Source organism: Enhydra lutris, unplaced genomic scaffold (genome assembly GCF_002288905.1).
Source record: "Enhydra lutris kenyoni isolate GAN:26980312 unplaced genomic scaffold, ASM228890v2 scaffoldscaffold42, whole genome shotgun sequence".
In the NCBI taxonomy this organism is placed as follows: Eukaryota; Metazoa; Chordata; class Mammalia; order Carnivora; family Mustelidae; genus Enhydra; species Enhydra lutris.
Window position 1 is genome coordinate 13,213,911 of NW_019154126.1, and position 15,638 is coordinate 13,229,548.

Consider the following 15,638-nt stretch of genomic DNA (forward strand, 5'->3'; position numbering starts at 1 on the left):
GCTGACGTAATTCTTCCATTACACAAAAAAGTTTTAGTGACATGACTATAAATAAATGAAAAAAGCTAGCATTTAACTCCCTGAAATAAAACTCTTTACTTGTAATCCACATACACGTATTTCACTATGTATAACAGTCACGTAACTCTTGTTTTGCATTTTTTTTCCACTTAACATCATATATCTTGATTCACATTGACTTTAAATATTATTAATGGCATAATTTAATTTTTAGCTTTCAGACAGAGTTCTGGCTTGAAGAGAAAGAACAGCGTGCTAACCACAGAAGAAGAATTGATGCTAAGATTTTAACTGCACTTCCGAAAGGTGAGTCTTTCTCTAAATGGTTGACCAGTGTCCCGGGCACATAAGTATTGTGTCACCTGATTTTCTCTGAGGGGAATTCATTCCGAAGCTCCAGTGTATACCCTCCTTTGTGTTCCTTTCTGCCTGTTGCAAGAATTAACCTTAATGAAGGTACCTCTCTTCTTACGTGTTTCATCTGCACCTTTCTCCGTGTCCTTTCTTGTTCATTTTAGCCGTCTTCGGGAATTCCCTGGAGGCCGGGAGGGGAGGGTGACAGAGAGAGCCAGCATAGAATCCACCCACGTCATCTCTCCTACCTCTCACCTTCTCTAGGGGCAGTGAGTGTTGTTCATAAGCCCTTATCTACTCCGTCCACTCTGTCCACTCCCTCTGCCTCTTGGTGCTTTGCTGGTGCCTTTGCACTGAGTATCTTAGAGCTCCCTGCCAGGCAGCACACTGGGTTTCCAGGACATCCCATACCTCCCACATCTTTTTCCCCAGGTAGGCACTCACGTGTTCTGTGAATTCGTATTTTCATTGGTAAAGATACAAGCGCAGTAAAACATCGCAGCAGCCATGAGCCCACCACTCCCTGTGTTTTGCCTGAGAAATGATGTAAACGTTAACCAGATCTTTGTGTCCCCCAACTCTAACACTGGAAGAGGGGCATACCAGCTCTCAAACTGCTTTCATGCCAAATCCACTGTGTAACCCTTACTTCAGAAGAAACAGGTTTTGGTGGAAGGTCAGATTTTTTTTTTTCTATTTTGTCCTCTGAAAGAAAAAAACAAACAAACTTGAGATCAAACCCAAAAGAGATGAGACCAGAAAAAATATTCTTTTAATAGAAACTAAATCTAGTTTAAAAGTCCCAGTGATACATGGGTGTGCAGCCTGAGGAATTGAATAGGTGATGTGCTTAGACATAGTCTGACGAGGATGGGTATTTGAAGCACCCCAGAGATTTGGCCCTGGGGAGACAATTTAAACAGGGACATTTTGCAATTTTCAAGCACTTAGAAAACTGTCAACTGAAATACAGACTTACTCCGTGTTGTCCCGGAGGCCCCAGATGAGAATACTGTGCTGAATTACACAGAAGTAGATGAGATTTCGTAGGAGAGAGACCGTTCTGATAGTTCATGGGACCTGTGGATTATATGGGCTGCATCGCCATCTCATTCACTCCCATTGGCTGTTCAAGGAAGGTCATGGGCTTCCATGAGAAGGAGACATGCTCGGGTTCCCACCTGGATGGCGTGACATGGAAAAAGCCTTCTGATTTTTTAGACTCTTTGTGAAAGACAAAGCAGCTCTGGTGAATCTGAGCCAAGCTTACAGTCTGGGAAGATGGTCCAAGCAAAGTTCAAGGGTGAACAGATTGATTTGAGCAGGAACTTAGAAGATTGGACTGATTAGGCAAAGTTCTGTAGCAAAAGCTGCTTCACTCATCCTCTTTGTCTGCCGTGGTCCTTTCCTTGATGAGCAACAGTACGTGCAATATTAGGGTCAGAAAAATTAGAAACAGTATATGAGATGCAAGGTTCCTTTCAGGTTCAACAGCTTGTAACTCTGTATGTGCCGAAATTTAAGAACACGTTAAGTTGATTAACCAGTTTCATTAGAAAATGTATCATAGGGGCTCCTGGGTGGCTCAGCCAATTTAAGCGGCTGCCTTTGGCTCAGGTCATGATCCTGGGGTCCTGGGATTGAGACCCACATCGGGCTCCCCACTCAGCAGGGAGCCTGCTTTTCCTTCTCCCTCTGCCTCTTCCCCTGCTTGTGCTCTCTCCCTCCCTCTCTCTCTCTCTCTCAAATAAATAAATAAAATCGTAAAAAAAAAGAAAGAAAAAAATGTACCATAATTGGTGATGAAAATGTACTTTTTCACAAATCAGAGGTAATACCATGTATTAATCAGATTTATGTTTCTAAATTCACAAGATCTTCAAAACCGTGCTTAAAAAGTATCCAAACCCCTCCCCTCCTGAATTTCATGTAAATTCCGCAGAGTCTTATTTTACGTTCTGTACTTCACGAATTCGGGAAAGACCCAAATTTGGAAAGACCCACGTATGACCTCTAATCTCACTTCTCCATCTTAAATATTTTAATGATTCTTTCAGCTCCTGGAGATATAATAGTCAAAGTAGGAGTTGATTACAACCATTTTCATGGCATAGCGTTTTATGTCTGTTTATACATTTATAGAAGTTTCTGGTCATTTAGTGAGGAATTCTTGCTTTTGTGAAATTGAGCATTAAAATGATCATTGACTTTTTCTCTAAGGGGGCTTCCTTTAACTGTGTATCACAGACAAGTTATCCAAGGGTTAAAAATCCTTACCTCTGTAAAGATGATGATATTAAAATAGTTTTTCCACTTACGCATTATGAAATGGACCAAATATATTAGTCTACTTTCTTAATAGCTTTCTTGAAATATATTTCAAGCAATCTATAATTCATCCATCCAAAGTATACAGGTCAGTGGCTTTTAGCATATCCACAGAGCTGTGCACCCATCACCATAGTCTGCTTTGGAACACTGTCCTTATCCCCAAAAAGAAATCCCACACTTCTCAGCCCTCACTGCCCCCCTTAGTCCTCTAGTTTTGTAATCTCTGATTTTATAAGCTGCTTGTCTTTGTATTAGTGGCTGCCATCCAAGTGTGAAAATTAGAGTGCGGGAAGTCCGATCCCTTTTCAGGACTTTCTGGGTCTGGGCTGTGCTCTCAGCTTGTCAAGTGCAGGGTGGGAGGGAGGTGTTCTTGGCAGTCCTCTGCCACTTATATTTCTTTGGAAGATTCTACTGTACTTGGGTTTGGATGCCTGAACTCAACAATAATTTTACCAGAAAGCATGTTTCTCAGGGCTAATTAAAGAAACAGCGTTGCCCAAGAAAACTACCCAGTAGACCACATTATGCTGGGTATTGGCATCATATATTATGATAAAGCATGTTAGGCAAGTTAAATAACTTTGTAAAGTATGATAGCCCTGATGTCATTTGCCTTTCAGTTACCTCAGAAAATGACTGTCTGATTCCCTTCAAAAATAACTAAAGAAATAGACTCATAGAACCTTTGTTGGCACAGAAGCACTGTTTGGAATTACTCAGAGGAGGACAGCAGGCTGAGATAGCAGGTGCAATGAGGAATAATTTAGTATATGTCACAGTTTTAATGTACTTGAAGGCAAAGTAGAAAATTCGTTACAATGGAAGTTAGATCAACAGCACCTATTTCGATCTGTATTATACAATGATTTCTATTACTGTTACCTGAACCATTTATGAGTGGTATGCATTACACCACAGCATACAATCAGCTGAATTATAGCTGTTTAATCCAATTTTGTTTATTTTTTTAAAAATGTTTTATTTATTTATTTGACAGCACGAGCAGGGGGAGTGGCAGAAGGAGAGGGAAAAGTAGGCTCCCCACTGAGCAAGGAGCCCCATGCAGAGCTCGATCCCAGCACCCCGGAATCACGACCGGAGCTGAAGACAGCTGCTTTTAACTGAGCCACCCAGGCGTCTCAGCTTTATCCAATTAAAAAAACATTCTTATGTCCTGTTTTTAGGAAATATACACTGATAAATTTAGAGATAAAGGGATATCGTGCTGCAACTTACTCTTGAATAGCTCAGAAAAATTAGTATGTAGGTGGGCCTGGGTAGCTCAGTCCGTTGAGCATCTGACCCTTGGATTTGGCTCGGGTCATGATCTCAGAGTCATGGGATGGAGCCCCATGGACAGCTCTGCACAGGGTGTGGAGCCTGATTGGGATTCTCTTTCTCTATCTCGGTCCAGCCCCGCCCCCCCACTCGTACTCTCATACTTTCTCTAAAATAAATAAGTCTTTAAAAAATTATATGCACATATGTGTACATGCGTGCATGTGTATACACACATAACACATGTAAATATGCCTATGGAAAAGGATAAAAATAAATGTAGTAAACTGTAAACACGTTATGAAGCATGTGTCGATTTTTCTGTTTAAGTCTGAAATTACGTAATAATAGTAAAGACAAGACTGCTTTTGGTAGATCATGAGCAGTAACAAATTGTATTCAACACTATCTTCCAGACCATAACTTTGGTAGTGCTTTATGAGTGAAAGAATGGAGGACAACATAGATTTCCACAGCTGGGATGACTTCTGTGTTTTCTTAGTATCAGCCCCTTTTATGCTTTATGATAAACCTGACCAAAACTTCCAACCAAAGGGCCTAAGGAGGACTGCAAGAGCCCAGAAGATGTTGTTGTTTTTGTTTTTTTTTTCTCGAAAGGGTCCAAAAATATATGCACACATCAGCAATTCAAATAAAACCTATTCTCTTGCATACAACTGAAGTGTTTTCCCATGGAATAGAGATACTAGAGTAATTATATTGCATGTTTGTTTTCCTCATTTTACTTTTAAATTATAGACTTGGGAAAGGAAGCTTCTCTATGACTTCTTTTGTCTTCCACATCATTTCTTTGCCCTGTAATCTCCTGTCTATAGGAATGAAGCAAATCTTGGTAACTGAAAAATAGATTGGTTACAAAGAATTGACTGAGAGGTAATTTGTTTGTTTAAGGGATTTTTTTTTTCCCCCTAAAAGATTCACTGTGGGTCTCCACTAAGAATGAATAACCTTGCTGGTACATTTATTTATTTAATTTTAAAGTAATCTCTATACCCAGCTTGGGGCCAGAACTCACCATCCCGAGGTCAAGATTCAAGCACCCTACCGACTGAGCCAGCCAGGTGCCCCTAGCTTGCTGATACATTTAAAGTATGGTTTGATTTATGACCTCATTTCACTCCTCAGGAAATAATCTTAGAGGACTATAGGTTAGAGGCTTGAAACGGTTTTGGGTTTGAACCTAGGTGTGGTTGAAAAGAGTGCGGTGCTGGCTGGTGGTGTCTGTCATTGGGATAACCTAGAGCTCCAGCATCCAGGGGTGTGGCTGCTTATTTGCATCTTTGTCCTAGCATCCGTGCTTCTCAATCCAGGACAGTACCATCCCCAGGGGGCTTTGGGAACAAGCGGGAGTATTTTTGCATCATGGCGACTCATGATGAGTAGGCATTTGGTAGGGGAGCCCAGGAGACTTAAGGTCTTGAGGTACAGGACTCCATGAAGGAATTTTTCACTCAACAGGCCATTAGCACCCCGGTGGTGATCTGTGACCTGTTTCAGAGCAGGCTGATGAGTCTGTGACCCTGAGGAGGCGTACGTGAATGGCCGCTAATTGCTCTCAGACTTAAGAGCAGTGAGACTTACAGCCTTGCTAGTGGGCTGACCAGCCTGTTCTCTCCAGAAGAGGGCAGAGGTCACCATGGACAGTAGGGTAACTTAGGTTACCCCCTCCCCCATCTTTTTCCCACTGTCCCAGGCTTCTAAGGGTTCAGTTCCTGGGATGAATGACTGTTCTGACCATCAGCCTATTCCCTTCTCATAGTATCTTAGTTTTTGTAGCATGCTGAAATAGGTAGGTAATGGCAGAAGGAGAAGTATAGTTTTGTTGTGGGTGGGCCATTTGCACAGTCTGCCAATTAGGTGATCGTTTCTTCTAGAAGATGGGAAATAAAGAACATCAGGAAACAACTTAGCTTTTTCACTCTACTGCTGGAATCTTCTTTTTTTTTTTTTATGTCTTTAGTTGTATAATTTCTAAAGGAAAATGTAGAAATTTAACTAGAAGTGATTTCAGTCTCAGTTTAGGATAAAAAATATGCCTTTGTCTAATAGAAGGTATAGGATACTCTGTGCATTGAATTAATGTTTTTATCCTTATCTTATCTTAGTCCATTTGGGTTTCTATACAAAATACCATAGCCTGAGTGGCTTTTAAAGAGCACAGATTTGTTGTTCATAGTTCTGGAGGCTGAATCAGGGACCCCGCATGGTTGGGCTCTGGTGAGAACCCTCTTAGGTCTTGCAGACTGCCAACTTCTCACTGTGTCTCACATGGTGGGAAGGTGGCGCGAGCACCTTGTGGGGCCTCCTCTATAAGGACACTAATCCTACTCCTGAGGGCAGAGCCAATCATCTCCTAAAGGCCCCACCTCCTAATATCATCACTTTGGGGATTAAGACTTCAACATACGAATTTGGGTAGGACATCAACGTGTAGACTGTAGGATAACTAGTTGAAATAATTTGGATGGAGGAAAGATCATGGTGTTACGCTCTGCAAGACCTTATTAAGACACCCTGTTTCTCAGTGATGAGTTTGACGCATAGAGTCTGAAACCTACCTTTCAGAGCACTTGGAATTTGGTTCTAGTAGCTTCTGGCATACTCTTAGGAAAAATATGGCCCCTTGCTCTTCTTGGGGTTTAAATAGTTAATTTATACTCTTTGGTTTATCTCATCCTTGGAAATATTTTCAAAGTATGCACTACCAGTCATTAAAGTTTTATCACCATAATCTTGCTGGAGCTAATTTGATTAACTGGGAAGCTAGTATTAGTCAAGCTTCCTCAACAGGTAACATGGCAGAGGCACTGTTACCATTACACCCTTGTCTTACAAACAGAGCTGTAATTGACAGTACAGAGCAAATATACCTCTGCCTCCAGCTACTCTGATTCCTAGGAAAGCCACCTGAGGGAGAGACTTTTTTGAAGCCAACTATCTTTTTTTTTTTTAAATTCAATTCGCCAACATATAGTACATCATTAATTTTTGGTGTAGTGTTCAATGATTCATTAGTTGTGTGTAACTATCTCAACAGAAGTCAATCTAACTAAAATTGTAAGGCAGCTATCATTTAAAAATAAATAAAAACAAGGCTTGTATCTCCGAAGGCGGTCAAAGGGCAATATAAAAGGGGAGTGTGAGTGTGTGTGTGTGTGTGTGTGTATGTATGTGTGTGTGGTTCTGACTCATTACTAAATATGACAGCTTTAAAAAAAATAGAAATGAAAGCAGTTGAAAGTTGAATTCCAGAATTTAGGGGTACCTGGCTGGCTCAGTCAGTAGAGCATGTGACCCTTGATCTCAAGGCCATGAGTTTGAGCCCCACGTTGGACACAGAGTTTATTTTATTGTTATTATTTTAGAGAGTTGGGGAGAGGAAGGGCAGGGGGAGAGGGAGAATCTTAAGCAGGTTCTATGTCTAGTGTGGAGCCCGACCTAGGGCTGGATCTCACAACCCTGAGATCATGACCTAAGCCGAAGTCAAGAGTGGGACTCTTAGCCAACTGAATCACCCAGGTGGCCCAAGATGTAGAATTTACTTTAAAATAAAAAAGAAAATTGAAAAAGGGACACCTGGGTAGCTCAGTTAAGTGTCAGCCTTCAGCTCAGGTCATGATCCCAGGGTCCTGGGATCGAGTCCCTCATCGGGCTCCCTGCTGGGTGGGGAGCCTGCTTCTTCCTTTGCCTCTGCCTGCTGCTCCCCCTGCTTGTGTTCTCTCTCTCTCTCTCTCTCTGTCAAATAAATAAATAAATCTTAAAAAAAAAAAAGAAAATTAAAAGTATTCCAGCATTCTTGTATGCCTCCATTGAGTTTCTTCTTTGACTCAACCTTTCAAAGTTCCTTGGACCCCCAGGGCTGTTAGTGCCACTTCTCCCTGGTATTCCTGTGTCCTCAACAGGAGCCACTCAGATGAGCCTTTGTGAATTCACGTGGCTGAGGAGGAGGTGAGAAGAGAGACCTTTATTCTCCACCAAATTGGGCCATTTCTCCAAAGAAACAGTTATTTGGCATCTCAGTGATATCTTTGTAGTCAGTATCACATGAGACCCTCCCAGCCTCAGCCAGACATTTGTCTGCCCATCCGGTGTTACCAGGAGAATTAGGGTTGTTAGTTTATCTATCCACCCAAATTAGAGCGGGGAAACAAATGTTAACATTTCCCGGCAGCGAAAGCCAGTAACGGGAGGCTTAGAACTGTGTTAACCTAAACCGCAGTTAATGTCCATAAAGCTCCATTAGGGATGGCTGGAAACACGATCAGCTAGTCACAGATTTTTTTACAGGTTCAATGATAGGGTGAAATAGGAGTGTGGGGAGACATGGGGGTTGTGGCTTGCTGATGGGCGTGTGGGGGCTCTAGTACCCGTCTCTGCTTCTGCCGACATTAGAAGTTTCCCACAGCGGAAAAACTTGGAATACTTTGTTGAACGTAGTAACAAAGACAGATAGTGAGATATCTGATTGCTGGAGAGATCTTGATGTTCAGGCCTTCTCTGACTCCCCTGGATGAAACAGAACTCATGGTTTTACTTCTTAGCGGAGCCTGTGATGTGTGTGTGTGTGTGTGTGTGTGTGTGTGTGTGTGTGTGTGTGTGTGTGTTTTACACATCCCATGTGGCATCTGCCCTTTCACACTAGAAGACAGTCTCTAGGAAAACACTGCATGGGATCTAAGAACAGAAACATAAGTTCAAGAATATATGTTATTGAATATACTATAACATAAGTTATATACATAAGTTCAATAATACATAATATGTAAGTTCAATATTAACTTATATAAGTTCGATAATATAGAAGTTCAATAGATATATGTCTCATGAATGAGTGAATGAACACATGACTACTGAAAACTGGAGTATCTTTTTATTCTTCTGTTTTATTTTAGTTGCAGAATTAAGAAAAATCTTTGAACCAAAGAGGAAAGAATTTTTAGAAATGAAAAGGTAAGAAATTGATTGCACCTCATTAGAAAGTAGAAGAGCTTGGTGAAGCAGTATTCACTTGCCCTGAGAACCGCTTTCCATGGCTCACGAGGCCTGTCTTTGGTGCCCTGCACAGAAAAGAAAGAATTGCCAGGCGCCTCGAAGGAATCGAAACGGACACGCAGCCCATCCTGCTGCAGAGCTGCACGGGCTTAGTGACTCATCGCCTGCTGGAGGAAGACACGCCCAGATACATGCGAGCCACAGACCCGGCCAGCCCCCACACCGGTGAGTGCGCTTGTCTGGTGGCCTGCCGTCACGCAGGCTGCCCGAGATGGTCCATGGTGCCTTCTTTACCCAGTGGCATTGGAAGGAAAATGAGATAGTCCACAAAAGTGAATTGTGGAGGTGTACTTACTTATTAAATACACGTTATTTGTGAAACACTGCAATGACACGTATGTCAACTCTGCCCCATCTCACAGGTGTGGTCCTCTGGGATCATAGCAGGAAGAAATGGTTCCTCTTGGCACACTGTTGGGAAATTGATGACATCATTTCACTCCCGTCTCTTCCTGGGACCCCTAGAGGGCAGGAACAACATCTCCCTCCTGGCCCCCTCAGGGTGCTGGCACAGGACCTGCTGTCCTCTTCTCAGTAAGAGTTCTTAGAGGACTGAATGAGACTCCTTTAAATAGCATGCCCAGGTGCCCAGCACAGAGCCTGGTTGCTCGCAGCAGGGAGCAATTTAAAATGAACCTGGACCTTTGAGTGGTTAGGGTTCTTAGTCTATGTTTTAATGCAACAAACATTCTACTTAAATTATTTTAATGTAAATAATTTACATCTCATTTTAAATGTATTCCATATTTATTTTGTATTAAACCGTATTTCAAATGTGACTTAACTTTTTTGGGTAACTGTCAACGTTAGGAATATGAAATATTCAACTTGGGCTTGGAAGTGGATGACCCATATGGGGCTGTTCTTCTCAACCCGTCCCTGGCTCTGCAGCTCCATGCTGCTGCTTTTTATGGCCAGTGTTTTCTGGTTTCTTCCTTAGGGCTGTTGATCTCACTTTGTGATGTGATCATGTCACTTACCTAGAGTTCCTGATCTTCTATGGCCAGAAAGCTAGAGAAGTAAGATTTTTAAAAATTACTTGAGAATCAAGAATAGAGTATCAAAATTTGTAGCCAGAAATAAACCCTCATGTATGTAAAATGTGAATCTATGTATTTTAAGCATCACATATTCATGAGAAAGGGAAGACTTGTTTAATAAAATGGTGCTGGGAAAATAGGTTATTGTGCAGTAGGGAAGGGGTCATAGACGTCTTCTCACTTACACGAAACACAAAAATAAGTCCCAATTAATCACATGATTAACTTTAAGAAAATAATTAAAAACATGAAAACAGGTGATTATTTCATGCACATTGAATGGGAAAGGACACAGAAACAGCTTGAGAAATCACAAATGACCAGGTCAGTTGACTTGACCACATAACAATTCACATCTGTACTCCAAAGAAAATCTTCCATGTGGATGTCACAGAATATTAAACAAGTTTGAAATACTCATGAATGAGATTAAGGTTCACAGTCTCAAAAAAAAAAAAAAATGCATGCGAACCAATAAAAGTGACACTATGAATCAATAGTATATAGAGCTTAAATAAGCTTCATCAGATATTCCAGAAAAGAAAAAAAGTAATACAAATGATAGTAATTGAAAAATGCACAAATTCTCTTTTTCTAGTAATCAAAGGAAATTTTTAAAATGAACGTTTAATGTTTGCAAGCGAACATATATTGCAGGTTCAAGTATAAATTGACGCGAACTTTATAGAAATCAACTTGACAGTCTAGCAAGTCTCTTAAAATGATACACTTTTTGATAAAGCAATTACACCATTATCTGTTGTGATAGTAGTCAGAAAATCAGACTGATTAAAAGTTAGAAACAATGAAAAAAAATTGGCAACAATGCAAATGCCCAGGAATATGAGAAGGGTTAAATTAGCTGTGGAATGCCTGTTGAATATTACAAAGCTTTAAAGAATGTCTTCAAAAAAAGACTTCCAAATATAAGAAAATGTTTTATACAGAACATCAGTGGTATATAAAACATAAATTATTTTATATGGGAGAAAAGAAATCAATTTTATAAAAGACTAGAAGGAATATATAGAAATGTTTGGCAAATTATCAACTTATTATTTATTATTATATATTAATGATTATTGGTGATTTGGAGTTTTACCTTCCTATGTTTTCAATGTTAGACATTTTCTGTACCAAGCATGTGGCTGCAGTTGGAAAAATGCACTTCTATGCACAGAACAGAGTGCAGTCAATGTGCCTCTTGAACTTGAACTCTGTGTCTTGAACTTGAACTCTTGAGTTCTTGAACTCTGTGTCCCCCGTGTGGTCCCTTGTAGGCCGGTCCAATGAAGAGGAGGACACTTCAGATTCCTCAGTGGAAAAACAGACCCGCTCCAAACTCTGCACTGAAACCTTGGGCGTCCATGCTGACCCCTCCTGTGGTTCAGGTCTCATGGACACCCAGGCTCTGGAGTCCAAAGCGGAGAGAATCGCGCGGTACAAAGCGGAAAGGAGACGGCAGCTGGCCGAGAAATACGGGATAGCACTGGATTCCGAAGCAGACTCGGAATCGCCGTCCCGATACACCAAGTCCAGGAAGGACGCCGATGCTGCTGACAAGAGGGGAGGGAAAGGTGACAGACAGGCCGAGACAGGCAAAGATTCAAGCTCTCTGTACTCCAAGGACTATGCCCTCTCTGGGGGCGATGGGCTTTCGGACACCGAGGTGCTGCTCAATGTGGAAAACCAAAGACGGGGTCAGGAGCCTAGCACCACTGGGCAGGCCCGTGACCTGGCCCCCACGGTTGAGAGTTCCTCATCCTTCCCATTCCCTGGGCGAGACTGTGCCTTCAGTGACGTGCCAAGGTCCCCAAAGCAAATGCACAGCATGTCCCTCTCCTCGCCTCGGCCACCGGCCTCCCCGAGCCACTCTGCTGGTGACCCGCCACTCCCTCCTGAGGCCCGAGTCAGGTAAGCATTGAGCCCGCTCTGAGCTGTGTTCCCATCTTTGCTTTGCCTCCCCTGTGTCAGGGTCTGGGTGTTCTTGGTCTTCTGTGGAGGGTTCCGCTGGTGGCAGAAATAGGTAAGATAGGGTTTTTTAAATTTCTGCAGTATCAAAACAGGTTCTACCCAAGCAAGAAGCTTCAGTTCTTTTTTACAAAAATGATAAGCTGAACAAGTGTCATGGGGACACTTTCATGGGAGTCTCACTTACAGATCCTTCTTTTTATGGGTTTTTTATATGCTTTTAATAATTGTCTTTTCTTTTATGTGTTTCTCTAGAATTATACCCAACCCCCCCCCCTTTTTTTAAGGTTTTATTTGACAGAGAGAGACACAATGAGAGAGGGAACACAAGCAGGGTGGTGGGAGAGGAAGAAGCAGGCTTCCTACCAAGGGGGGGGCCCAATGCCAGGCTCAATCCCAGGACTCTGGGATCATGACCTGAGCCAAAGGCAGACACTTAATGACTGAGCCACCCAGGTGCCCCATTATACCCCAAACTTCTTAGTGATTGTTTTTGTTGCTGTCATGTAAAATCACAAAGCAGAAGGACCACCACTAACACAGTGGAAGGGTCTCAGTTTAGGGTATGACGAATGACTGCAATATAGCTTGAATATAATTGTCTCCTATAGCTATGCAGGTATATCAACATGCTGAGAAACAGCTGTGTAGAAGAGCACCTCATTAAAAAGATCAGTCATTAAGAGTAATTGTCATACACAAAGACAACAGCTCCCATTTGGGAAAATCAGAAAAAGGGTAAAATGAGAAACTCAAATGCCAGAAGAGAATATTTGTTCCTAAACTTAAATTTCCAAATTTAAATTAAATTTGATTTAAGTTCCCAAATTTAAATTAAATTTGATTTAAGTTTCCAAATTTAAATCAAATGGAAATTTCTAAATTTGAGTAAGATTTAAATATTTAAATCGAAGTAAAATCCAAATATTTAAATCTAAGTAAAATTTAAATATTCAAATTTAAGCAAAATTTAAATATTTAAATTCAGGAAGTGTGATGACCATATTCAAAAGGCACTTTACTTAAACATCCTAGTTTAAAGTTTGGGACAATTGTCTAGGTAGACTTTTAGGTGTGTTTTTCGGTCCAAATAGGCACTAGCTTCCCAGGTAAATTGAGGAGAGGCGAGGATCAAGCAAATTTATTTTGAGGGGAAAAAAAAGGGGTAGGGAAGGAAGAAGTATTGGGAAATACTCCTATGTATGTCACACTGGGACAGAGCAGTAAATGTGGTCCTCTCTAAGTGGCAATAATACAGCTAAAACAGATCATTTTACTTATTGATGTTTATGGAGTCAAAGACCTTCCCCTACTTAGTTGACAATTCACACTAAAATATTTAGAGAAGTTAACTTCTTAGAGAAGTCAGTACTGTAAAAGCTGATATGGGGTTCTGAGGGCCTTTCTTTTAGCCTTTGGGCTTATTTATTTATTTGACAGAGAGAGAGAGAGAGAGAGAGAGAGATCATAAGTAGGCAGAGAGGCAGGCAGAGAGAGAGGGGGAAGCAGGCTCCCTGCTGAGCAAAGAGCCCGATGTGGGGCTCCATCCCAGGACCCTGAGATCATGACCTGGGCTGAAGGCAGAGGCTTAACCCACTGAGCCACCCAGACGCCCCATAGCCTTTGGGCTTTTTGAAATTTTGGGACTATGACCTGTTTTCTCTTATTTTGAAATGAAAGTCTGTTGTTTGAGAAACCTTCATTTCGTAGCAGAAAACGTGTTCTTGCCTATCAAAGTGAACTCTTCATATGCTTTGTAAACAGGTCAAAGAAACCTAACGGTCTAATTTAGAAAGGAAATTCGAGATTTACGCTTACATGGGTTTGGAGAAAATTCAGAGCCAAATTTCTGATTGCTATATTATGAAAACTTGGGTTGTTAACGTGGCATCTGGGTTAGTCGTCTAGATCTCATATGATAGATCCTCAGTGAGATCCTCAATCAGTTGTAATAATAACTAAAACTTGGTTGGGTTCTCCAGGTCAAAAGATAGGCTATTTAATTGTTTTGTGTTAAAATCTTAATATTAAAAAAGTCTATAATGTAAAATCTTAAGAGGTATTTCTTTCTCAATTATTTGAAGAGGCATGTTACTTGGAAGTTTCCATAAGCCTAACCCCAGCTTCTTAGCACTTACTTGACTTTCACAAAGGGAAGATTAAAAGGATTAAGAAATTATAAAGGAATTCTTGAGGCACATGCTTTATTTATGTATTTTTCAATTTTAAAAAAAGCACATGCTTTATATATTTTTTTAATTTAAAAAAGGCACATGCTTTTTTAAAAGCCATTCAAGACCTACAATTCTATGGTTTAGAGGCAGAGAAACACAAATCATTTCATATATATATTTTAGAAAAATACTGAGAAATATTTACATTAAAAGGGATGGAACATAATGTATGACAAGTATGACAGTAAAAGATAAACAAAGATACAAGAAACAGCATGGAGGTTCTTCAGAAAGTTACAAATACTCTACAGTCCAGTAATTGCACTACTGGGTATTTACCCCCCAAAATACAAAAACACTAACTCAGAGGAATGTGTATACCCCTACATTTATAGCAGCATTATTTACAATAGCCAGGTTATGGAAGCAGCCCAAGTGTCTGTTGATAGAAGAATGGATAAAGAAAATGTGATTGATCGATCTATCTATCTATCTATGCTATTCAGCCATAAAAAAGGAATGAAATCTTACCATTTGCAACAACATGGATGGAGCTAGGGAGTATAGTGCTAAGTGAAATAAGTCAGAGAAAGGCAAATAACTTATGATTTCACTCATATGTGGAACTTAAAAGAGCAAAGAAAAAAGAGGGGATGGGCAAACCAAGAAACAGTCTCTTTAACTATAGAAATGATAAGAGAACAAACTGATGTTTACCAGAGGGGAGGGCATGGGGGGGATGGGTGAAACAGGTGAAGGAGATTAAGAGTACACTTACCATGATGAGCACTAAGTCATGTATGGAACCGTTGAATCATGGTATTGTATACCTGAAACTAATATAGCACTGTATGTTTTTTAAAAAAGGATTTATTTTGTAATGACTACAGCAATTCATCTTGCAAAGATGGATTTAAATGAATTAATATTCTGCTTAGATATCCTTTCTCTACAGCCCGGATATATGGGTGTCAGAAAACCATTGTTGTTTGATTTCCATTTGGGGGGGAAGAAAGACAAAAAATACTTTGTGAATTATAACAATAACCAAAGAAATCTCAGTGTCTTAATAACCATAAATGAAAATGCTTGTCATCCAGTATGGAAATAAGTAACAGAAACGTTGAGGGAGATGAAGGAGTAACCAAGAAAACCATCTACAGATAATGAAATTATTTTATTCCGCATGTTTTTGTGGATATATCCTAGCATTGAGATGGACTGTTTTTCTCACTGCTGTACTATACTCTCTCATCACCTAGCTCTGCCAAGAATTGGGGCTATTAATGTCTGAATTAACTCATTCCCATGTCATCATTTTATTTTGTGCTCACTAGCAAGAGGCTGGTTTTTTTTTTTATCATTAATTAAATACGAATGTGTCACTCATGAATAT

At 40.5% G+C, this 15,638-nt stretch overlaps 1 protein-coding gene across 1 annotated transcript in view; it reads left to right on the forward strand.

Annotated features, from left to right (window-relative positions):
• Window positions 1-319: 319 nt before the first annotated feature.
• LOC111155583 (supervillin) overlaps window positions 320-15,638 on the forward strand; it is a 91,818-nt gene continuing 76,499 nt past the window's right edge. Inside the window, exons 1-4 of the mRNA XM_022515830.1 lie at window positions 320-327; window positions 8,898-8,955; window positions 9,071-9,222; window positions 11,378-12,011. Of these exons, the coding sequence (XP_022371538.1) occupies window positions 8,948-8,955; window positions 9,071-9,222; window positions 11,378-12,011 (794 nt within the window). The 5' untranslated portion in view covers window positions 320-327; window positions 8,898-8,947. The remainder of the gene's footprint in view (window positions 328-8,897; window positions 8,956-9,070; window positions 9,223-11,377; window positions 12,012-15,638) is intronic.